Source organism: Asterias rubens, chromosome 16 (assembly GCF_902459465.1).
Source record: "Asterias rubens chromosome 16, eAstRub1.3, whole genome shotgun sequence".
NCBI classification, from domain to species: Eukaryota; Metazoa; Echinodermata; class Asteroidea; order Forcipulatida; family Asteriidae; genus Asterias; species Asterias rubens.
In genome coordinates, this window is record NC_047077.1 from 7,390,857 (window position 1) to 7,416,009 (window position 25,153).

The 25,153-nt window shown below is 37.7% G+C and overlaps 2 protein-coding genes across 3 annotated transcripts in view; one reads left to right on the forward strand and one right to left on the reverse strand.

The window, feature by feature from the left end:
• The window catches only part of LOC117300691 (E3 ubiquitin-protein ligase UBR5-like), an 82,110-nt gene that overhangs the window by 24,427 nt on the left and 32,530 nt on the right, over nucleotides 1-25,153 (reverse strand). For both annotated transcript variants that reach the window (XM_033784426.1, XM_033784427.1), the window contains exons 19-33: nucleotides 21,127-21,324; nucleotides 20,054-20,135; nucleotides 19,040-19,165; nucleotides 18,475-18,616; nucleotides 16,671-16,840; nucleotides 15,230-15,458; nucleotides 8,633-9,017; nucleotides 7,856-7,947; nucleotides 7,362-7,508; nucleotides 5,534-5,643; nucleotides 5,012-5,138; nucleotides 4,235-4,367; nucleotides 2,490-2,647; nucleotides 1,981-2,146; nucleotides 22-195 (exon numbers count right to left, since the gene is read on the reverse strand). In XM_033784426.1, coding sequence (XP_033640317.1) covers nucleotides 22-195; nucleotides 1,981-2,146; nucleotides 2,490-2,647; nucleotides 4,235-4,367; nucleotides 5,012-5,138; nucleotides 5,534-5,643; nucleotides 7,362-7,508; nucleotides 7,856-7,947; nucleotides 8,633-9,017; nucleotides 15,230-15,458; nucleotides 16,671-16,840; nucleotides 18,475-18,616; nucleotides 19,040-19,165; nucleotides 20,054-20,135; nucleotides 21,127-21,324 — 2,439 coding nt within the window. The remainder of the gene's footprint in view (nucleotides 1-21; nucleotides 196-1,980; nucleotides 2,147-2,489; nucleotides 2,648-4,234; nucleotides 4,368-5,011; nucleotides 5,139-5,533; nucleotides 5,644-7,361; nucleotides 7,509-7,855; nucleotides 7,948-8,632; nucleotides 9,018-15,229; nucleotides 15,459-16,670; nucleotides 16,841-18,474; nucleotides 18,617-19,039; nucleotides 19,166-20,053; nucleotides 20,136-21,126; nucleotides 21,325-25,153) is intronic.
• Nucleotides 22,130-24,415, forward strand: LOC117300692 (tripartite motif-containing protein 2-like). Its single transcript, XM_033784429.1, has one exon. It carries the CDS (start codon nucleotides 22,208-22,210, stop codon nucleotides 23,264-23,266), a length of 1,059 nt encoding a protein of 352 aa, XP_033640320.1. The 5' UTR covers nucleotides 22,130-22,207; the 3' UTR covers nucleotides 23,267-24,415.

A 25,153-nucleotide genomic window follows, 5' to 3' on the forward strand; every position in this document is an offset into this window, starting at 1 on the left:
GAATGTATTAGACTAACTGACCTCCATATCATCTCCACCAATATCAGGTTCTTCTTCATCATCACCAAGACGACTCGTTACTGATCGATGACGATGGAGACTACCCATAGATCTAGATCCCATATTACTCACTGACTCGGATCGGAAACTACTCTGACGAGGTAATGGCTCAGAGAAAAATAACTCTTCACTTCCCTGTCAAAATACAAGTTAAGACAAATCACAAACATTGCTTGACATAGTTCTTACAGAGATGTTTCTTGAGAAATGAAGCATATTGCACATAAGATCATACGCAGTTGTTAAGAACAATCAATAAATAATTCAATGGCTTTACAGTATAAAATCCATTCAGATACATTTGTTGTTCCTTTAGTTTACTATTTAACACTAGGGGTCTTTACTTATACATCAATAATCAACAACAGATAGCAACTCAAGCTCAAACTTATCATCTCTTTAACACATCCAAAGTTAAATACAGAGTTTGTTTCAGTCACTATTCTTCAAGACAAACACAAAGTTAATTGCAAAGTTTGTTTCAGTCACTAGCCTAGAAGACAAACACAAAGTTAATTGCAAAGTTTGCTTCAGTCACTAGTCTTGAAGACTCAACAGAGCCCAGGGCTTGACAAAGTAACATTTTAGAATCAGCCTGGGTGAAACTGCATATATTATTCTTAGATCAATATCAAACACAAATCACAAAGCTAAGTGAAATTGATATAAATAGTAAACTTGCAGGTACAACCATGTATTAAATCTGTTTGTGGGAGTAATGGCTCTGGTTCGGTCTTGATGCTTCAAAGAGTATACTCTGCCATGTATTAAATCTGTTTGTGGGAGTAATGGCTCTGGTTCGGTCTTGATGCTTCAAAGAGTATACTCTGCCATGTATTAAATCTGTTTGTGGGAGTAATGGCTCTGGTTCGGTCTTGATGCTTCAAAGAGTATACTCTGCCATGTATTAAATCTGTTTGTGGGAGTAATGGCTCTGGTTCGGTCTTGATGCTTAAAAGAGTATACTCTGCCATGTATTAAATCTGTTTGTGGGAGTAATGGCTCTGGTTCGGTCTTGATGCTTCAAAGAGTATACTCTGCCATGTATTAAATCTGTTTGTGGGAGTAATGGCTCTGGTTCAGTCTTGATGCTTCAAAGAGTATACTCTGCCATGTATTAAATCTGTTTGTGGGAGTAATGGCTCTGGTTCGGTCTTGATGCTTCAAAGAGTATACTCTGCCATGTATTAAATCTGTTTGTGGGAGTAATGGCTCTGGTTCGGTCTTGATGCTTCAAAGAGTATACTCTGCCATGTATTAAATCTGTTTGTGGGAGTAATGGCTCTGGTTCGGTCTTGATGCTTCAAAGAGTATACTCTGCCATGTATTAAATCTGTTTGTGGGAGTAATGGCTCTGGTTCGGTCTTGATGCTTCAAAGAGTATACTCTGCCATGTATTAAATCTGTTTGTGGGAGTAATGGCTCTGGTTCGGTCTTGATGCTTCAAAGAGTATACTCTGCCATGTATTAAATCTGTTTGTGGGAGTAATGGCTCTGGTTCGGTCTTGATGCTTCAAAGAGTATACTCTGCCATGTATTAAATCTGTTTGTGGGAGTAATGGCTCTGGTTCGGTCTTGATGCTTCAAAGAGTATACTCTGCCATGTATTAAATCTGTTTGTGGGAGTAATGGCTCTGGTTCGGTCTTGATGCTTCAAAGAGTATACTCTGCCATGTATTAAATCTGTTTGTGGGAGTAATGGCTCTGGTTCGGTCTTGATGCTTCAAAGAGTATACTCTGCTCGGTTGTTGAAGAATGGACTCATGGACATTAGTTTAATGTAAAGCTGGCAAGCCCAAGAGGCTAATCCCAGAAATCCTGGTTAGGGTTAGGGTCAGGGTTAGGGTCAGAGTTTGGGTCAGGTTGGGTTTGTTGTATAAAGACCTATGTTCTAGTGAAGTTGTCTACTTTCTTGTTTACCTGAACAGCATCAGTATGACTACTGAAGAGCGGGAAGGGAGCTGTTGGTCTCGTTATACCCATTCTGACTGGAGCAATAAGTGATTCAGCAACTTCACAAAGCTCTCCAACCGATTGATGAATCAAGGCTTGAAATACACGCTTACAACGTAACACAGCTTCACAGCTAATAAAGGTAAATGAAGTCATTTTATATAATGAATACACGCTTACAACGTAAATGAAGTAATTTTATATCATGAATACATGCGTACAACGTAAATGAAGTCATTTTATATCATGAATACATGCTTACAACATATCTCAGCTTAAAAGTGTGATATTTGGTCAAGTAAAAATGTTATAAAAGTGAGAATTTAGCAACACACAGAAAAACTTGATGATGAACTTGGTGAACATGATTGCAAGACGGCTACAAGAAATAAGCAAAAAATTGCCCCAAGTTAACAACCTTCTTTGCACTTGTAACTAATGAAAAAGTTGTACATTTTGAAGTAACAAATGCTTACCATTTCTTTCCAGGAGACATTTCAATTGTCAAAACAACAAAGACCCTCGCCACTGAGCGAACAAAACGGCGAACAACATCAGTTACATCTGTCTTCTGAGACGGGACTGTTGTTGACATCAGCTTCTTAATCAACGTTGTCAACAAAGTGTCCAAGTCCTGAAGGAATTTAAAAAAGGCAATTTAAAAAACTACATGAATTATTGGGGAAAAAATGACAAACTTGGGGTCTTTCTCCGAAGATAAAAGTATTAGTCATACTGATCCGTTAAGACAACTTAAAACTTGGTTTGCACTGTACTTTATTATTATTATTATTATTATTATTATTATTATTATTATTATTATTATTATTATTATTATTATTATTATTATTATTATTATTACTTTTAAGGGTTACTGCTTACCGCACTGGTACACTCAACAATGAGTGTATGAGTGAACCAATCAAGTCGCATTGTCTCTGATTGACTATTCAGGTTGAGAGTTTGGTTTAGGGTTACTGATTACCGCACTGGTACACTCAACAATGAGTGTATGAGTGAACCAATCAAGTCGCATAGTCTCTGATTGACTAATCAGGTTGAGAGTTTGGTTTAGGGTTACTGCTTACCGCACTGGTACACTTAACAATGAGTGTGTGAGTGAACCAATCAAGTCGCATAGTCTCTGATTGACTATTCAGGTTTAGAGTTTGGTTTAGGGTTACAGCTTACCGCACTGGTACACTTGACAATGAGTGTATGAGTGAACCAATCAAGTCGCATAGTCTCTGATTGACTATTCAGGTTGAGAGTTTGGTTTAGGGTTACTGCTTACCGCACTGGTACACTTGACAATGAGTGTATGAGTGAACCAATCAAGTCGCATAGTCTCTGTTTGACTATTCAGGTTTAGGGTTTGGTTTAGGGTTACAGCTTACCGCACTGGTACACTTGACAATGAGTGTATGAGTGAACCAATCAAGTCGCATTGTCTCTGATTGACTATTCAGGTTGAGAGTTTGGTTTAGGGTTACTGCTTACTGCACTGGTACACTTAACAATGAGTGTGTGAGTGAACCAATCAAGTCACATAGTCTCTGATTGACTATTCAGGTTTAGAGTTTGGTTTAGGGTTACTGCTTACCGCACTGGTACACTTGACAATGAGTGTATGAGTGAACCAATCAAGTCGCATAGTCTCTGATTGACTATTCAGGTTGAGAGTTTGGTTTAGGGTTACTGATTACCGCACTGGTACACTTGACAAAGAGTGTATGAGTGAACCAATCAAGTCGCATAGTCTCTGATTGACTATTCAGGTTTAGGGTTTGGTTTAGGGTTATAGCTTACCGCACTGGTACACTTGACAATGAGTGTATGAGTGAACCAATCAAGTCGCATAGTCTCTGATTGACTATTCAGGTTGAGAGTTTGGTTTAGGGTTACTGCTTACCGCACTGGTACACTTAACAATGAATGTATGAGTGAACCAGTCAAGTCGCATAGTCTCTGATTGACTATTCAGGTTTAGAGTTTGGTTTAGGGTTACAGCTTACCGCACTGGTACACTTGACAATGAGTGTATGAGTGAACCAATCAAGTCGCATAGTCTCTGATTGACTATTCAGGTTTAGAGTTTGGTTTAAGGTTACAGCTTACCGCACTGGTACACTTGACAATGAGTGTATGAGTGAACCAATCAAGTCGCATAGTCTCTGATTGACTATTCAGGTTTAGAGTTTGGTTTAGGGTTACAGCTTACCGCACTGGTACACTTGACAATGAGTGTATGAGTGAACCAATCAAGTCGCATAGTCTCTGATTGACTATTCATATATACTTCTTCTTCTGCTACTGGGGTGTGGGGCTGGTTAGCACAACCAGGGGCACAACTCCTGCAAAACAAATACAAACAAATGTACAATAGAAAAACAAGCAGTCAAGACTAACTGGTTTGCTCTGAAGATAACAATTCAATCAATTTTCAATTCAATTTATTTATTTCATCACAGATTACAAGTAAAAAGTGAAAATTGTTTTCCCTGTGTGCACTAAAAAGATTCAAATTTGATACTTATAGAAAAACAAAAAAAACATTACATTTTAAAAACACAGAATTAATTACAAAAATTTAGTATAAGCAATAAATAGGCTAGCTCAAGTTTTACAAAGAGAGAAACATTATCCAAATTTCACCATCACTGATTAAAATGGAGAAAAAAAACTACTACTAAGTTACCTTTACCTTATAAAAAGGTTGTCAAGTCTCATATAAGGTTGTCAAGTCTCATATAAGGTTGTCAAGTCTCATATAAGTCCTTGATGTAGAAAAGGATGTCTTAAACCACTAATGACTCGCAAACTAAACAGGCTTCTGCCAATTGTTGAGGTCAGTTTGTGAAAAGCGATACTGGTTTATTTTACACTTAGCTAAACAGTCAGCAGTGATCAGAAACATGTATCATAAAGACAGCATGGACCAAAGTATCACATCACAGTGAGTGAAGATCGTAGAGAGCATATTGTAGTTGTAACTTACGTGCTAAGATCACTTGCACAGCCACTTCTAATCATGGCCCTAATTGCCTGCCAATTCTGCAGAGTAGTCTCTAGTGCCTGCCGACAAAAACGTGGTGGCTCCAAGTTGTGGTCTGGCATTTCAGCATCTGAGGAAACAGAAACACGATTCAAGTTGACCAAGTCATAATTGATTTCTATAAACAATCTGACACAGGACTTGAATTACTAACATGACCCCACACTAAAGCCTGTTTCATACTTCCCGCAAATACAAAGTGATTTTTTACCTCTTCTTTATTTTAGCAGCGAATAATTCACACTTGTGAAGTCAAAATTCATATTGCTTTTGGATTGGCAGGAAGTATAAGTGAGGCTTAGCATCTAGTAATTTGCATTGGCAGGAAGTAAGAGTGAGGCTTAGCACTTAGTAATTTGCATTGGCATGAACTAAGAGTGAGGCTTAGCATCTAGTAATTTGCATTGGCAGGAACTAAGAGTGAGGCTTAGCATCTAGTAATTTGGATATGAAAGCAAAGCCTACCTGAATCATTGTTCTTTCTAGAAAGTCTGCTCCTAGACTGTCCATACTGTCTCTGCTCAGAAGTCTGACGGGCAACAGACTGAACTAAGAATAACAAGATGTTCTCTCTCCTACACGATTATTAAACAAAAGAGAAAAAAAGAAAATTAGAGTGTTTTGATCATGTAAGTTGGTTCTCTTCTACATGTTTGACAAGATGCATTGATAAAAACAAAAAGAAAACATACTAGTGTTTTGATTATGTTGGTTTACAGATTAGAAAGTCATAACAGTAACGTGTATCATATAATGTTGTTATACCTAGCTAACAAATTGTGTGAAGTTTGATTGGTCAAGAACCAATCACGTGCCATGCAACAAATACGCATGTATTACGGCTGCTGTCACGGCAAGTAACATGAGTGATGTTAACCAGTGTACATCAACTTGATCGTTCCCACCGTTGGTCGATTTCCAGCGCTTAGTACGAAACGGCCGCAAGTTTGAGGGAACAGTGAAGAATGGTTTCTTATTTGAACAACTGTTCGTCTGCGTATTAAACTATGCATACTCCATCGTTATAGTGTTTGAAGATGACAACATAACTCTGAGAAGAGGAATAATCATGTTACCAAGGTATAACAAAACAATTGTTGCACGTTGTAACTGGGGTCCATGGGTTTGTACACCCTCGAGGGGAAATGGCACCCGAGGCGAAACGCCATGGACCTCGTCATGCTGGCAACAATTGTATATTGTTGCTCATGGTACAACAATGGGGTACATAAACTCTATGACCTGGTCACTGGGCCATTAATTTCATCCCATCTCAGCTCCCTGGGAGTATACAGCCTGTGCTGTCAAATAATTATAGACTATTATGTGTAAAGAGAAGCAGTTACATATAATACATGTAATAAGTGTGTAAATCTGATTGAATAGAAGCAGCTAAATATAATAAGTGTGTAAATCTGATTGAATGAAAGCAGTTACATATAACAGGCCTGTGAGCGGGTCATGAAAAAAAAAGCGGAAAATTGTTGTCTGGATTTTGGGCCAAAATTACGAACATAATAAAAGGCTTTAATTAAAAACTGAAGCGTAGACAACACATTCACAGAAACAGTAGGCCACAATTCTTACATGTAACAATGTGTTGTGCATCCTCATTTTCAATATATTTTTGAAATGAGTCCTCGTCGTCGACTGCCATATTATGCATATATTTTACTTGTCGCAAAAAAATACACACTGTACACACAACGTACGAACGTTGCATGGGGGAAAACCATGTGTGCCTAATCTTGTCTCAAGGTGTTGGCTTTTTAGTAAAACGCCCTCTGTTGGTGCAATTGAATAATGACATTGAAGTACATGTAAAATAGACATCGCGCTAAACGAAAAATTAACAAAAACGGCTCCATTGAAAGACCAAGACGGAGCATTTAACTGGGTCTAGCCCCCGACTCACATGTCAAAATCAAATCGCAATTAAATGCTTCCAGATTTCAGGTACGTGCTACTTGACGATCTATTTCGGATGTAAAAAAAAGAAGATAAAAACGGAACGGGAAAAAGCGGAGCTCACAAGAAACACAAGGAACGGGAAAAAAGCGGAACCCAAGAAAAATGCGGACTTGGAAAATTAAAAAGAGCAGAAATCCGCTTTAAAGCGGAGATTTCACAGGCCTGATATAAACATGACAGGTGACTTGATCAAGGACACACATTTCATAACCTGAATGTAAACCCACACCCAATAATTACATGCACATATATGTCAACACAATTTGAGATCAGTGCAAAAGCCATACTACAACACATCAATATATAATTAGATGAGACTTACTTGCTGTTTGGTAATGTGGCAAGGTGTGTGTCATTAACAAGGCGATACAATAACTCAGTCCGAGTTTGTTGAGATCCAGCAATCAATGACTTACACTCACATTTCTCCCAACAGTCACAGTATGCTGTAGGTGAAGTACGCTTCAACCTTAATAACACAAACAACAAATTCAAAATTAAATAGGATTTTTATCACTTGCAGGTATACGATTTGTCCTGCACAATTTTAATGGGCGTTCTGTCACTTTTGTTGTGCTGTAGTTATAAGTTGCTTTAGAGGTGGATTATAACAGCTCCTTTAGGTCTTAATGCCGTGATGGGTATGATGTTTGTGGTGGTAATGTGTTTCAGTCTTTAAAAACTGTTTTGGGTATGAATGAATAGACCCCCGGAGGTGTTTAGGGTGATACAAATATGTTTGAGAGCACCCTCACAAGGTCAAAAATATGGCGCATTGAATTGATACGAATTTAATATAAATAATGATCGACTTACTTGCAGTCATGTCCCTTATGACAAACTCTAGCACATTCAGTACAACAACACAGGGTGCCAGTCAGACCACAAGTACGGCATTCAAAAATGTCCTGAAATTCAAATGATCAAAAATAACTCCTAAGCCCCACAACCACAATTGCAGAAATATAACAAACATAAAATTCAATACATCTAAACTTTTGGGATAATCAGGTTTGCCATAGCACCATCTATCAATCTCTCTTGAGTAGTGTTGGTTGACAACTCAATGTTGCGATCAGTATATCTCTTATCATTTCAGGAGAATCAGGCGATAAGAGCGTACTGATTTAAATTCCTGAAGAGGACATTGAGTTGTGAACCATCCTTTCTTTTCAGAACCAACACCACTCAGAAGATATTTATTCATGGTGCTACCCACGAACTTCACCTGATTATACTCCCACCATGCAGTTCCACTTCCTACTTTTGGGATAGATAATTTACAGAGATTTTATCACAACTATCCAAGGGTCTACATATATTCTTGATAGATAACCACAAATCAGTTTCTATAATTACTGAATGAATAGATTAGATTAGATACAACTTCATTAAATTCAAAGCTCAAAATTACATGACGTCATTTCTCAATAAGTATATTAAATATAAAAAATACACACAAAAACAGAGAAAATTCCTAAACATTACAACTGCACACAATGTAAAGAAAAACCAAAACAAAAAAAAGACACAATTCATTGTCCAGCAATATTAAAAATGTACATGAGAACTTTGTAAAATGAATGAGCCTACCTGGTTGATATGTTCGGTTCCAGTCCAAGTGAAGCTACATGTATCATTACAACACAATACATACAGAGGTGATGAATCAGGATCACTACCAGGGGGATAAAACATCCGATTAAATACCTCCTGACTAAACTCTTCAGTAGCACCACTCTGTGTATTGCTTGATGTAGTTCCCTTGGTCTTAGAAGCATGGGGTCGAGGTTGTGACTGTGCTGGGGTTGCTGCTGCTGCTGTTGCTGCTGCTGCTGTTGCTGCTGCTGCTGCTGGGGTAGGCTTAGCACATTTAGGTTTATGAGAGATTTCTTCTATTGCATCTAAGATAGAGAGAGCTGCCGAGTAAGCCTGGCAGGCAACGGCAGCCATGAAGGGGGTATCTCCACGAGCATCCCTGATGGAATACAAATCAACACTCATGTCAATGTAATAAAGGCAGGATATCTGGTTTAATAGATGTTAAATTTGCATTGAGGATAAAGAATATTCATTTTGGTTTTACCCATGTGCACCGATGTGTGTTAGCATTGTATACTCAGTACTTTCCTAATAGAAAACGTGGGGAATTTTTCTTTGAATACAAGGACTACAGAATTGTACAGGTTTTCAGAATAACAGTTGATATAATTTGTTTAAAGGCAAAACCAATAGTATTAAGCTTGTAGGTGGCACAAAATGTAAGACCACATAAATGTCTAATAACAAAGACAAATGTAGTCATGTCACTCTGACATTGACTAACATACAGTACCAAGTGAAGAATTTTTAACAATATTATGTAGAATAGACACTTAAATATAAAAAAGTTAATGTATTGGAAGAGGGACAACAAATGGGAGTGTCTTCTTGAAGCCAATGCTTTTAGATGAAATGACTGACAGACAGATGGACAAACACTGGACAAGAACAAGATTGCCTTGTATTCACTGCCAACATTGGCATCATGCATTCAGGGAGATTTTGTCCAATAATCAAAACATGGAGATTGGTATATTTTTAGGGAACTTTCTGCAGAATCAGGGAGAGTTTGCAGCTCTATTGTATTTTACAATCATAACTTACTCTGCTGATAGGAAGTCAACAATACAAGTGACTAAAGCCAGCGTACTACAAAGTAACCTGAGAATACTATGAATGATGACCAGACAGACAAACACTAGACAAGAACCTTCTATAATCATAACTTACTCTGCTGATAGGAAGTCAACAATACAAGTGACTAAAGCCAGCGTACTACAAAGTAACCTCAGAATACTATGAATGATGACCAGACAGACAAACACTAGACAAGAACCTTCTATAATCATAACTTACTCTGCTAAAAGGAAGTCAACAATACAAGTGACTAAAGCCAGCGTACTACAAAGTAACCTGAGAATACTATGAATGATGACCAGACAGACAAACACTAGACAAGAACCTTCTATAATCATAACTTACTCTGCTAAAAGGAAGTCAACAATACAAGTGACTAAAGCCAGCGTACTACAAAGTAACCTCAGAATACTATGAATGATGACCAGACAGACAAACACTAGACAAGAACCTTCTATAATCATAACTTACTCTGCTAAAAGGAAGTCAACAATACAAGTGACTAAAGCCAGCGTACTACAAAGTAACCTGAGAATACTATGAATGATGACCAGACAGACAAACACTAGACAAGAACCTTCTATAATCATAACTTACTCTGCTAAAAGGAAGTCAACAATACAAGTGACTAAAGCCAGCGTACTACAAAGTAACCTCAGAATACTATGAATGATGACCAGACAGACAAACACTAGACAAGAACCTTCTATAATCATAACTTACTCTGCTAAAAGGAAGTCAACAATACAAGTGACTAAAGCCAGCGTACTACAAAGTAACCTCAGAATACTATGAATGATGACCAGACAGACAAACACTAGACAAGAACCTTCTATAATCATAACTTACTCTGCTGATAGGAAGTCAACAATACAAGTGACTAAAGCCAGCGTACTACAAAGTAACCTGAGAATACTATGAATGATGACCAGACAGACAAACACTAGACAAGAACCTTCTATAATCATAACTTACTCTGCTGATAGGAAATCAACAATACAAGTGACTAAAGCCAGCGTACTACAAAGTAACCTCAGAATACTATGAATGATGACCAGACAGACAAACACTAGACAAGAACCTTCTATAATCATAACTTACTCTGCTAAAAGGAAGTCAACAATACAAGTGACTAAAGCCAGCGTACTACAAAGTAACCTCAGAATACTATGAATGATGACCAGACAGACAAACACTAGACAAGAACCTTCTATAATCATAACTTACTCTGCTAAAAGGAAGTCAACAATACAAGTGACTAAAGCCAGCGTACTACAAAGTAACCTCAGAATACTATGAATGATGACCAGACAGACAAACACTAGACAAGAACCTTCTATAATCATAACTTACTCTGCTAAAAGGAAGTCAACAATACAAGTGACTAAAGCCAGCGTACTACAAAGTAACCTCAGAATACTATGAATGATGACCAGACAGACAAACACTAGACAAGAACCTTCTATAATCATAACTTACTCTGCTGATAGGAAGTCAACAATACAAGTGACTAAAGCCAGCGTACTACAAAGTAACCTCAGAATACTATGAATGATGACCAGACAGACAAACACTAGACAAGAACCTTCTATAATCATAACTTACTCTGCTGATAGGAAGTCAACAATACAAGTGACTAAAGCCGGCATACTACAAAGTAACCTGAGAATACTATGAATGATGACCAGACAGACAAACACTAGACAAGAACCTTCTACAATCATAACTTACTCTGCTAAAAGGAAGTCAACAATACAAGTGACTAAAGCCAGCGTACTACAAAGTAACCTCAGAATACTATGAATGATGACCAGACAGACAAACACTAGACAAGAACCTTCTATAATCATAACTTACTCTGCTAAAAGGAAGTCAACAATACAAGTGACTAAAGCCAGCGTACTACAAAGTAACCTCAGAATACTATGAATGATGACCAGACAGACAAACACTAGACAAGAACCTTCTATAATCATAACTTACTCTGCTGATAGGAAGTCAACAATACAAGTGACTAAAGCCAGCGTACTACAAAGTAACCTGAGAATACTATGAATGATGACCAGACAGACAAACACTAGACAAGAACCTTCTATAATCATAACTTACTCTGCTGATAGGAAGTCAACAATACAAGTGACTAAAGCCAGCGTACTACAAAGTAACCTCAGAATACTATGAATGATGACCAGACAGACAAACACTAGACAAGAACCTTCTATAATCATAACTTACTCTGCTGATAGGAAGTCAACAATACAAGTGACTAAAGCCAGCGTACTACAAAGTAACCTGAGAATACTATGAATGATGACCAGACAGACAAACACTAGACAAGAACCTTCTATAATCATAACTTACTCTGCTGATAGGAAGTCAACAATACAAGTGACTAAAGCCAGCGTACTACAAAGTAACCTGAGAATACTATGAATGATGACCAGACAGACAAACACTAGACAAGAACCTTCTATAATCATAACTTACTCTGCTGATAGGAAGTCAACAATACAAGTGACTAAAGCCAGCATACTACAAAGTAACCTCAGAATACTATGAATGATGACCAGACAGACAAACACTAGACAAGAACCTTCTATAATCATAACTTACTCTGCTAAAAGGAAGTCAACAATACAAGTGACTAAAGCCAGCATACTACAAAGTAACCTGAGAATACTATGAATGATGACCAGACAGACAAACACTAGACAAGAACCTTCTATAATCATAACTTACTCTGCTAAAAGGAAGTCAACAATACAAGTGACTAAAGCCAGCGTACTACAAAGTAACCTCAGAATACTATGAATGATGACCAGACAGACAAACACTAGACAAGAACCTTCTATAATCATAACTTACTCTGCTAAAAGGAAGTCAACAATACAAGTGACTAAAGCCAGCGTACTACAAAGTAACCTCAGAATACTATGAATGATGACCAGACAGACAAACACTAGACAAGAACCTTCTATAATCATAACTTACTCTGCTAAAAGGAAGTCAACAATACAAGTGACTAAAGCCAGCGTACTACAAAGTAACCTGAGAATACTATGAATGATGACCAGACAGACAAACACTAGACAAGAACCTTCTATAATCATAACTTACTCTGCTAAAAGGAAGTCAACAATACAAGTGACTAAAGCCAGCGTACTACAAAGTAACCTCAGAATACTATGAATGATGACCAGACAGACAAACACTAGACAAGAACCTTCTATAATCATAACTTACTCTGCTGATAGGAAGTCAACAATACAAGTGACTAAAGCCAGCGTACTACAAAGTAACCTCAGAATACTATGAATGATGACCAGACAGACAAACACTAGACAAGAACCTTCTATAATCATAACTTACTCTGCTGATAGGAAGTCAACAATACAAGTGACTAAAGCCAGCGTACTACAAAGTAACCTCAGAATACTATGAATGATGACCAGACAGACAAACACTAGACAAGAACCTTCTATAATCATAACTTACTCTGCTTATAGGAAGTCAACAATACAAGTGACTAAAGCCAGCGTACTACAAAGTAACCTGAGAATACTATGAATGATGACCAGACAGACAAACACTAGACAAGAACCTTCTATAATCATAACTTACTCTGCTAAAAGGAAGTCAACAATACAAGTGACTAAAGCCAGCGTACTACAAAGTAACCTCAGAATACTATGAATGATGACCAGACAGACAAACACTAGACAAGAACCTTCTATAATCATAACTTACTCTGCTGATAGGAAGTCAACAATACAAGTGACTAAAGCCAGCGTACTACAAAGTAACCTGAGAATACTATGAATGATGACCAGACAGACAAACACTAGACAAGAACCTTCTATAATCATAACTTACTCTGCTAAAAGGAAGTCAACAATACAAGTGACTAAAGCCAGCGTACTACAAAGTAACCTCAGAATACTATGAATGATGACCAGACAGACAAACACTAGACAAGAACCTTCTATAATCATAACTTACTCTGCTGATAGGAAGTCAACAATACAAGTGACTAAAGCCAGCGTACTACAAAGTAACCTCAGAATACTATGAATGATGACCAGACAGACAAACACTAGACAAGAACCTTCTATAATCATAACTTACTCTGCTGATAGGAAGTCAACAATACAAGTGACTAAAGCCAGCGTACTACAAAGTAACCTGAGAATACTATGAATGATGACCAGACAGACAAACACTAGACAAGAACCTTCTATAATCATAACTTACTCTGCTGATAGGAAGTCAACAATACAAGTGACTAAAGCCAGCGTACTACAAAGTAACCTCAGAATACTATGAATGATGACCAGACAGACAAACACTAGACAAGAACCTTCTATAATCATAACTTACTCTGCTAAAAGGAAGTCAACAATACAAGTGACTAAAGCCGGCATACTACAAAGTAACCTGAGAATACTATGAATGATGACCAGACAGACAAACACTAGACAAGAACCTTCTATAATCATAACTTACTCTGCTAAAAGGAAGTCAACAATACAAGTGACTAAAGCCAGCGTACTACAAAGTAACCTCAGAATACTATGAATGATGACCAGACAGACAAACACTAGACAAGAACCTTCTATAATCATAACTTACTCTGCTGATAGGAAGTCAACAATACAAGTGACTAAAGCCAGCGTACTACAAAGTAACCTCAGAATACTATGAATGATGACCAGACAGACAAACACTAGACAAGAACCTTCTATAATCATAACTTACTCTGCTGATAGGAAGTCAACAATACAAGTGACTAAAGCCAGCGTACTACAAAGTAACCTCAGAATACTATGAATGATGACCAGACAGACAAACACTAGACAAGAACCTTCTATAATCATAACTTACTCTGCTGATAGGAAGTCAACAATACAAGTGACTAAAGCCAGCGTACTACAAAGTAACCTGAGAATACTATGAATGATGACCAGACAGACAAACACTAGACAAGAACCTTCTATAATCATAACTTACTCTGCTGATAGGAAGTCAACAATACAAGTGACTAAAGCCAGCGTACTACAAAGTAACCTCAGAATACTATGAATGATGACCAGACAGACAAACACTAGACAAGAACCTTCTATAATCATAACTTACTCTGCTGATAGGAAGTCAACAATACAAGTGACTAAAGCCAGCGTACTACAAAGTAACCTGAGAATACTATGAATGATGACCAGACAGACAAACACTAGACAAGAACCTTCTATAATCATAACTTACTCTGCTAAAAGGAAGTCAACAATACAAGTGACTAAAGCCAGCGTACTACAAAGTAACCTCAGAATACTATGAATGATGACCAGACAGACAAACACTAGACAAGAACCTTCTATAATCATAACTTACTCTGCTAAAAGGAAGTCAACAATACAAGTGACTAAAGCCAGCGTACTACAAAGTAACCTCAGAATACTATGAATGATGACCAGACAGACAAACACTAGACAAGAACCTTCTATAATCATAACTTACTCTGCTGATAGGAAGTCAACAATACAAGTGACTAAAGCCGGCGTACTACAAAGTAACCTGAGAATACTATGAGCATTTCTCTTTCTCTCCTCTGGTGTAAGACGGACGGCTGAGTAAGCTGTAGGGATGGTCATTGATGCAAGGGATGAAGCATTACTTGCTAGTGAGCTAGTTGAACCAGCAGTAGCTGCAGCACTTGTACCTAGGCTTAGATTATCCTCCTCTTGATCTGGGTACCAAGTTAATCATCAAATTAATTATCAATAAATAATGAGTAGGATTTAAAACTTTGCAAGGTGTGAGTATTATTACGTGAGGTTTGCAGTCGCACCATGTGTAAATCTCTTTTGAGTAGAGTGTTGGATTTGAAAAGGCACTGCTCACAGGAGATTTACTCAGTGTGCCACCACAAAGCTCACCTACTACATACATATCCATCCTAAAGTTGAATTGAGTATCAACACTACCAAATGAGCAAAAGCTAGTATTCATGTTTACACATGTTGAGTAAACTACAAAAAAATAGTAGGCATGGCATATGATCATTGAGAACAAACAGGAACATGTTATTGAGTAATATTATTTAGAGAGTAAAATTGCTACATATTGCAAACACAATTGTGTCCCAAATGGGGTGTTGTGGCCAAGCGGATAAGAGCACCGAATTCAAGCTCTGGTGATTCTGTTCAGCAGAGTGGGGGTTTGAATCCCGGTCGTGACACTTGTGTCCCTGAGCAAGACACTTCACTATAATTGCTTCTCTCCACCCAGGGGTAAATGGGTACCTGTGAGGGCAGAGTTGGTTCTTGTGATTGATTAGACTTGATTGTGCTACATATTTGGCGGAACAGGCTGTATGCTCCCCAGGGAGCTGAGATGGTTTAAGGAATGATTTAAGGCCCAGTGACCAGGGTTAACAATGTTGAAGCGCCATGATCGTCACTGCGTGACGGACCTGAGCGCTATATAAGAAGCCACTATTATTATTATTATTATTATAAAATATTTGGTGTACAAGGGAGGAATGCAGATGTAAACAAGCAGTAATTCATGTTGAACACCAGATAAAGCCTGAAAACCTCAGGCAAACCCCGAGACTAACCTCAAATTACTGCCCTTTAAATTCTACAGTCCTCCCTAAAGGTAGCTGCAGATTTATATCTAAAATGATACTACAATCAATACAAGCAGTACAGAGTCTTTTTGCATGTCTTGAAGATGAAGGTTGAGCCTAGATAACCACAGAAAACATCAAAAACATCTCAAGGCTATTCTCATTTTACTGCCAGAGTCATTTTGCATTTCATTGATATTTAAAAATAAAGAAAATGAAATTCAAGTTCAAATGAAACTATGACCAATACAAGGAGCATGAAGACAGTGTCTTTCTTGCATGTCTTAATGATGCATGTTCAAGTAATATTAAAGAATGTCATCTTACTTCCGTACAACCCAGACGGTTCAGGTGGCCAGCTGAGTGTTGGAATAGCGTTTCCTGCAATAGGTGGTGGTGAAGAATCTCTTAAATCTTCTGCTGATAAACTGCTGCTAGCGACTCTAGCAGTTCTTGCTGCACTAGCAGCACGTCCCATCATCTCTCTTAGATTCATACTGTACAACAAAGAATGATCAAATGTTAATTTATCTTTATTTTATGAACGCCCCATCATCTTCCTTAGATTCATACTGTACAACAAAGAATGATCAAATGTTAATTTATCTTTATTTTATGCACGTCCCATCATTTCCTTTAGATTCATACTAAAAAACAGAGAATGATCAAATGTTATTAGTTATAACTAAGGGATCAATAGGTGGTGAAGAGGTTTTCAACAAGTGGTTAAATCCCAACGAGGCCTGATTCTTGATAAATTTACCGAGACAAAGTCGAGGTAAATTATCAAGAACCAGGCCTCGGCGGGTTTAAACCACTAGTTGAAAACCGATTCAACACACTTTGATTCCCATTCATAAATACCTTTTCGGTCAAAAAACATCAACACTTACATGACTTAAGGTAAAAAAGTAACATAAATGCAAAACTTTTAATTTTTCAATGATTTCTTTCAACACAACACCCCTCCAGCTATGAAATGGTAAGGCCCTCCGCCGCCCTCGGGTAAACAACTCCTTATAAGGGAATGCTGTGCGCGTCGCGCGTATCGCGTGAAGTAGCACCATTGTCTCGGTCGTTGCTCTCGACCAATAGGAATGAAGAAACTGTCTGAGGTATTTATGAATAGTTTTTATATAAAGCGCATTTAACAATAACCATAACAATGGGCTTGTGCCCTGGTCAATGGGCCAATAACATTGCTTAAATCTGTCTCAGCTGCTTGGGGAGTATTCAGCCCGAGCTGCCATGGTGCTACAAAGTTTCTTTCAAACACAATACAAACCTCTACCCTCACAGGTACCCATTTATACCCCTTGGTGAAGAGATACAACAACATTACAAGGACAAAAGTGTCACGAACTTGATACGAACCCACACTCCACTGACTTAAACACCAGAACTTGAACGTAATGCTCTATAAATCGTTTGGCCATGAAACACCGTAAAGAAGCATACCACACTAGTACATAGGCTAAACATCTTGCTCAAGGACACAAGTGTCATGACCGGATATCAAACACACACTTCACTGACTAAACCACCGCCAGAACTTGAACTTAATGCTCTAAACCGCTTGGCCATGACACACCATAAACAGGCATACCACCCCATGACTCGGTGTACATCCTTCTTGACATACCTTCTTGATGCAGCAGAGCTCGAGTTTGCCATAGCAGCTCCAGCGATGGCATTACTTAAGGTAGTTAGAGCATTACGAATATTCTGACAAGCATACCACACTAGTAGGTAGGCTTAACATCTAAATAATCATGACCCAGTACACATCCTTCATGACATACCTTCTTGATGCAGCAGAGCTTGAGTTTGCCATAGCAGCTCCAGCGATGGCATTACTTAAGGTAGTTAGAGCATTACGAATAATCTGACAAGCATACCACACTAGTAGGTAGGCTTAACATCTAAATAATCACGACCCAGTACACATCCTTCTTGACATACCTTCTTGATGCAGCAGAGCTTGAGTTTGCCATAGCAGCTCCAGCGATGGCATTACTTAAGGTAGTTAGCATGGTTAGAGCATTACGAATAATCTGACAAGCATACCACACTAGAAGGTAGGCTTAACATCTAAATAATCATGACCCAGTACACATCCTTCATGACATACCTTCTTGATGCCGCAGAGCTTGAGTTTGCCATAGCAGCTCCAGCGATGGCATTACTTAAGGTAGTTAGAGCATTACGAATAATCTGAGCTCGGCTGGTCAGTGTCTCTGCAGAGAGACTTCCTGAAGTCGGTGGTGCAGAGTCTAAATCAAATAACAATCAAATACTTTGTATAATAAAGACATATGACAAATCTTAAATATCTTGAACAAATAAAATGTCAAAACAATTTAGGCAAATTATAATGTGATGGGTTCAAGAATATAGATCATGTCATTTTGTTCATAACAAATACTGATATTGTGCATTCCAGGGCAGTCTTGGTCAGCAACCTACACCACTGGTAATAAGTTTATCACATGAGAAGTTAAACTACATTAAAATAAAGAATTGATAAAATAACAGCTGGACAAGTATGTGCAAACATTCCCCACAGCAAAAGTTAAAACAAATGTAAGAGTTTATGTTTTCTGCCTTTAAGCTGTGTACAAATTGTGCCTGCAGTATTGTGCCTGTGACATCACAGGATATAATGGTCTACAAAGGGTTGGCTAAACATACTATACCTGGCACTGGTGTCTCAGTATTAGAGATAGGAACACAGTTACTAATACAGGCGTGGAAGATATTGCGATTACCATCACAACGCTCAGCAAGTACAGCCTGTAGTTTATGTTCCTTAATTACAGGATCTGAAAACATCAATACAGTATTACAATACCATTAAGGGATGGTTCTTTAAAATAAAAAAAACATCGGCTGTTAGAAATTGTTTCGTTTATATTGTCAGGTAATAAAGAAGTATTTATCAGAAATAAGTCACTACCCACATGGTAAAAGAAATACTAATTAGTCTTGGTTGCCATGAGGAATGAGATGAGATTCCACACAGTGTTCTATGAGACAGGGGTGAGAGCCAAATCAAGTCTGAATCTAGAATCCAGATCTTAGGAGGTACCCTGAAAGGATGGTTAGTCTTGGTTGCCATGATGAATGAGATGAGATTCCACACAGTGTTCTATGAGACAGGGGTGAGAGTCAAATAAAGTCTGAATCTAGAATCCAGATCTTAGGAGGTACCCTGAAAGGATGGTTAGTCTTGGTTGCCATGAGGAATGAGATGAGATTCCACACACTGTTCTATGAGACAGGGGTGAGAGTCAAATCAAGTCTGAATCTAGAATCCAGATCTTAGGAGGTACCCTGAAAGGATGGTTTGTCTTGGTTGCCATGATGAATGAGATGAGATTCCACACAGTGTTCTATGAGACAGGGGTGAGAGCCAAATCAAGTCTGAATCTAGAATCCAGATCTTAGGAGGTACCCTGAAAGGATGGTTAGTCTTGGTTGCCATGATGAATGAGATGAGATTCCACACACTGTTCTATGAGACAGGGGTGAGAGTCAAATCAAGTCTGAATCTAGAATCCAGATGTTAGGACAGGTAGGAGGTACATTGAAATGATGGTATAAATGTCCATCTTTGGTAACCCCTGAAGTTATACATTTCAAGGAGCTTTCATGTACAGAAACCTCAGACTAGATAAGTAGATCAAGGGTGGTTTTATTCTAAATCTTACTTGTCTCTAGTTCCAGATTACTGAGGCAATGAGATACAGCTTCATAATCACATCGTAGAATATGTGGCATCAACCCTTGGGTCTGTAAAAATACAACAAGTATCACAACTTTCATTATTAAGAATAATAATGATAATAACAAAGCGCCTTTAAGACAAGGGTTACAAGAACAATATTTAAAGACGTTTCCTGAAAATGGCTTTAGAAGGAGCATCCTGATGTTGATGGGGATAGAGTTCAACATTTAGATTAGGTACAATACAAATGTACAACTGATTGTAATGTAATTAGTGGCTCATCTCCTGTTGGTTTGGTCAATAAATAATAGTCAACAAATTGTTTCCTTTATGTGGGTTCAGATAATATGCTTTGATGGATGATGTAATAATGCTTAACTGTGCTAAACAGGGTATTGAGTTGTGCTTTGCACTATACCATCAGTGATTTTAATTATTGGCTGGTCCATTTTTGTGGTTTATATTTTTCGAAATCTTTTATGCTCTTTGGTTAATTCTGCCTCTTGTTTGGAGCTATTTTAATTTGTACAGCGCCTTGGGGTCCAGTCATGGATGTAAGGCGCTTTATAAGCGTTATTTAATATTATTATTATTATTAGTGAGCAGCTAATACAATCATACTGTAATTGTAATAAAGAATAAATTATGAAGAAATAATGCAAAAAGGTTAATAACTGCTCGACCCTTCACAGCATTTGTTTGCTTTTTTATTCATGTGTTTTTCTTAACAACCTAATGCAATTACTAAAACCAAAAATCAGATTTAATATTGCATCCTGGATAAAGAATATAACTTTGTGTTTTGCCCATACACCATTATGAACACCAATGTGCATTTAAAGGAGCAGTGTCGTCATTATCAAAACAGACCTTTGGCTGTACATGAAATCATAGACCCTCACTCAATACAACATTCATGTGCACGCGTTAGTAACTGGGTGAGAGTTCATCATTCCCTATACAGCCAAAGGCCCGTTTTAATCATGACGCTACAGCCCCTTTAAGCACTGTAAACTCAGACTTTCTGATTGGATGATGAAATATAAATGTACAAACCTCCATGGCCAAGACCAGTACAGCAGCTTTGCTTTTGACGTTGGTGCCAAATGACCCATGACTGAGTGTATGTGTTCCTAATGCAAGGCAGCGTGCTGGAGGAAGCTCAAACCATACAGGATCTCGTATTCCACCTAGAGCATTCTTAGCTAATGGATAGAGGGCACCATTCCCATCTTGAAGGAGTGTAACAGAATCCTGCAAAAATTAAAAAATGAAGATTCAAATCAAATATCTCATTAGCTGTTTGTTAGACTGTGCATATCAATATGAAAATAGCACTAGACAATGACATATTAATAAACGAGATGTAAACATGAAAGATTATCATAAAATATCTCATAAGCCATGTTAGCTGTTTGTGTACACTGTACATATCAACAAGAAAATAGCACTATAAGACATATTAATAAACGAGATGTAAAAATGTAAAGAAAGGTACATGTACAAATGTAGAATACAGGCCAGAACTGAAGAACATAAACAATATGCTGTACATTGCACATATGAACCTTGTGCATCCCCACACTAGTTGGATTACAAAGACAAAGAGTTGGAAAACCCCATTAACATGATTAAGATTCCAGCTTAGGTTCATACATTGTACATCATGTATAATAATAATAATAATATTTGGTTTTTATATAGCGCATTGGAAATCTAGACATATGTAGAACTTGATATTGGGATTTCCCTACCCACATGATGTAATGGCTCACATGTTCAGACTAATCACTTGAACTACTTGGCTGTTACTTGATACTCCAACTTGACAGTCCTGTAAATCATTAACTACATGTAAATACAGCACAAGAGCTGATTTTATGATGATTGGGAATTCCCAACTACATCTGTGATTCTTTGTAAGTCAGTCAGTAAATTTTGTCATGCCTATATTTAAGTCATGTTCTGCAATGTGTGTATTGCGCAACTTTATCTCATGGTTTTTCGTACATAAATGCAGGCACTGTCTTTGTATTCACAAAAATGATTTGGATTTCTGTGCTGCTTCCTCAACAACAACAAACACCTTAAGAGAGAGATTCCTGCAAAGTGAGGCTCCATTGCCAAAGAACCCAACATGTCTGAAGTAACAGTAGAAGTCCTTTTGGATAAGATCAGCAGAGATCATCTCAAGTGTTCTATTTGTCTCGATACATTTCAAGATCCTCGTCTCCTCCGATGTAATCATACATTCTGCAGATCCTGCATTGTCAACTTGCTGCATAATGAACAAATTAACTGCCCAATGTGTAGAAGAACAACATCTATGAGGAAAAAGACTCCACACCAGCTGAGTAGAAACTTTCGTCTTGCGTCTCTTGTTGATGATGTGGAGAAAGAGAAGAAGTGCTTTCAAGAACGAGATGAAGTGTTAATGTTCACCATGTTCACCGAGTCTACTAATGAACAGAAAAGTGACCTGGGAACAGCCCACACTAGTCATTTGGTAAATGTCATGAACCAAGAAGAGAAAGTTCCACAATGCGACCAACACCAAAACCTTAACCTCTCCTTCTACTGTAAAACCTGTAGGTTTATGATATGTGCAATGTGTGCAGCCATAGACCATAGGGGTAAGGAGCATGATTATGTGCCCATTGATGAAGCAGAAAGTGCTGCTAGAGATCAGCTATTGGAGGTTCTTTCTAAATGTGAAGAGCGCCACCAAGAGGTCATAGTGGAGAGGAGTCTAATTGATGGAGAGCGCTACATGGTGGTCAATATGATATTTAACACCATCAGATCACTCAAGGAAACAAAACTACATCAAATCTGTGAAGTCACACATCACCTTCAACAGTTTGAACAAGCGAGGGAGCTAGACTATAACGATGTATTGTCAACTGCTGATGCCATAATTGATTGGATTAATCATGTCAGTACTAAACTCAGCAACGCAGCGACTGAAGCAAATAAATACCACCTGTTGAAACAAATGGAGCATCTCATCACCACTGCAGAAACAGTCATCAACAAAACACTGACATTTCCTAAACTAGTATCTGCCAAAATTTGTATTTGCAGATCAGATACATCTGCTCAAGTTATCATAAAGAAGAAAGACTCTTGCACTGATGGGTTTGGACGAGATTTTAAAGGACTGCTTTATGACATTAAAGTGTTGGGATACAAGTAGATTTTATGATGTACTATAGATCAAAGTCTTGCATTAGGAATAGTTCTACATGCAGCCTAAATGTAAACAGTGACTATTTGATACGAATCTCCAGCAGATGAGTACTTGCGATTATCTTAAGAAGGTATACTTTCTTTTTGCATACAAAACCAAACATGTACATTTAACAAGTTAAAACTTGTTAAATGTGGACCACCATCTGACTTAGTTTACTAAATGATGAAGTACATGTACATGTAATCTTGAACGGGCAAAAGTGATTGTTTTGTTTTACTTGAATTTTACACAGACCATCATGACCATAAGCATGACAATAACGCCAATGACATTGACCACCAAAGTGGCGCATTCAAGATTATTCTGATGATGACGTCAGGTGAATTGGGTCAATAGTAGTACAGGGCAAATGGCCTTGCCGCAACATCAATGCAATTACTTATGCCTTTTTGTGTCTGATCTATGAACAGTAGTTGTTCCATTAAATATTTGTTAAAAAATAACATCTGAACATCTGCTGCCATACCATGTTCAATGTACGTGTACATTAAAGCCTCATACAAGGATTCCTATTGAACATCAAATACACATTGGTTTCTATGAGAACACATTACTAATCTTGGTAATAATATCCAATCAATACAGTTACACCATATGTACCTGTACAAAATATGTTATGTACGTGTGTACTTTTTTGTTTACAATGCTTGTCCATAACAAGTGTCCATAATAAGTGTCCATGAAATTACAATGGGTAAAGTCTAGTCTACACAAGACTGGGAATTTTCTTTTTACCCTCATATTTCACAATACTGCAATAAAGGGAATTCTCCCTGAATTGAAATGTCAAGTACAATTCCTTCATAAAGACGTCTTCACATAAATGGTAACCAATGGTAGTGTACTGAATTAATCTAGATTGATTAATGAGGTTGCCCAACCACATGTTATTATCAAATCAGTGTTCCTGAAAAGCCTAAAATCACTATTTGCCAAAATGTCAGTACAAAAGAGTTATTCATTGTGCCCATTATTAATATTGTGAATAATGCATTCAGTGTAAATATCTTTTTCAACATGACATGAATTCTCCTACATTAATGCATACGGTGACAACTTCACAACTTGTGAATAAACCAGAGAAGACAGTCAAACCGATTTCGAATTTTATATGTTATTTTTATTCTCAGTATTTAAGTAAAAACTTCAATTTTAAAGCTAAAGATAGTCCCAATAATTTGAACAAAATTATTTGTTTCTGTGTCATTATATAGTATGAGATGAGACAATAAAACAGGCCCCTGTGAATTTTTGATTTTTATAAACTTCTCAGAAAAACTCCTTTTAACATTATTTTAATCATCAGATGGAATTGAGTGACATGAAATTTCATGTTTGTAAAGAAGAATAGAAATCTTTAATCTGAAAGCTAATTGACAAAAGCTTAATATAAATTAATTCTGTCTACAATAACACTTGCAGTCCCCATATGAATCATCATCATTACTTTATTTCATAATGCATTGAAGATAAAATGAGCAATGCACAACAAATCCCAGCTAACCAAAAACCCTTGGAGACAAATGTGGCTACCAGTCTACATGGTCTATTGTGTCTGTCTGGGCCTGTCCAGGTGAATGTCAGACAACTCGTCTGCCGGACAACTTGTCCATTCGGACAACTCAACGGTTCAGACAGCTCGACCGTTCGGACAACTCGACGGTTCAGACAACTCGACTTTGAGGACGGATGGCCAAGACAAGTTGACGGTTGAGAGGCCGACCTCCGTAACTGTCATGTTTACACGAATTTTCCTGTATAGATCCTGCGATTCTATAATTTATCAATTATTATGTATCACAAGAAAATGCGGTGGTGTCCCAGTGAAGC

Coding starts and splice junctions, on each gene's coding strand:
- LOC117300692 (XM_033784429.1), top strand. CDS start 22,208: ATGTCTGAAGTAACAGTAGAAGTCCTTTTGGATAAGATCAGCAGAGAT.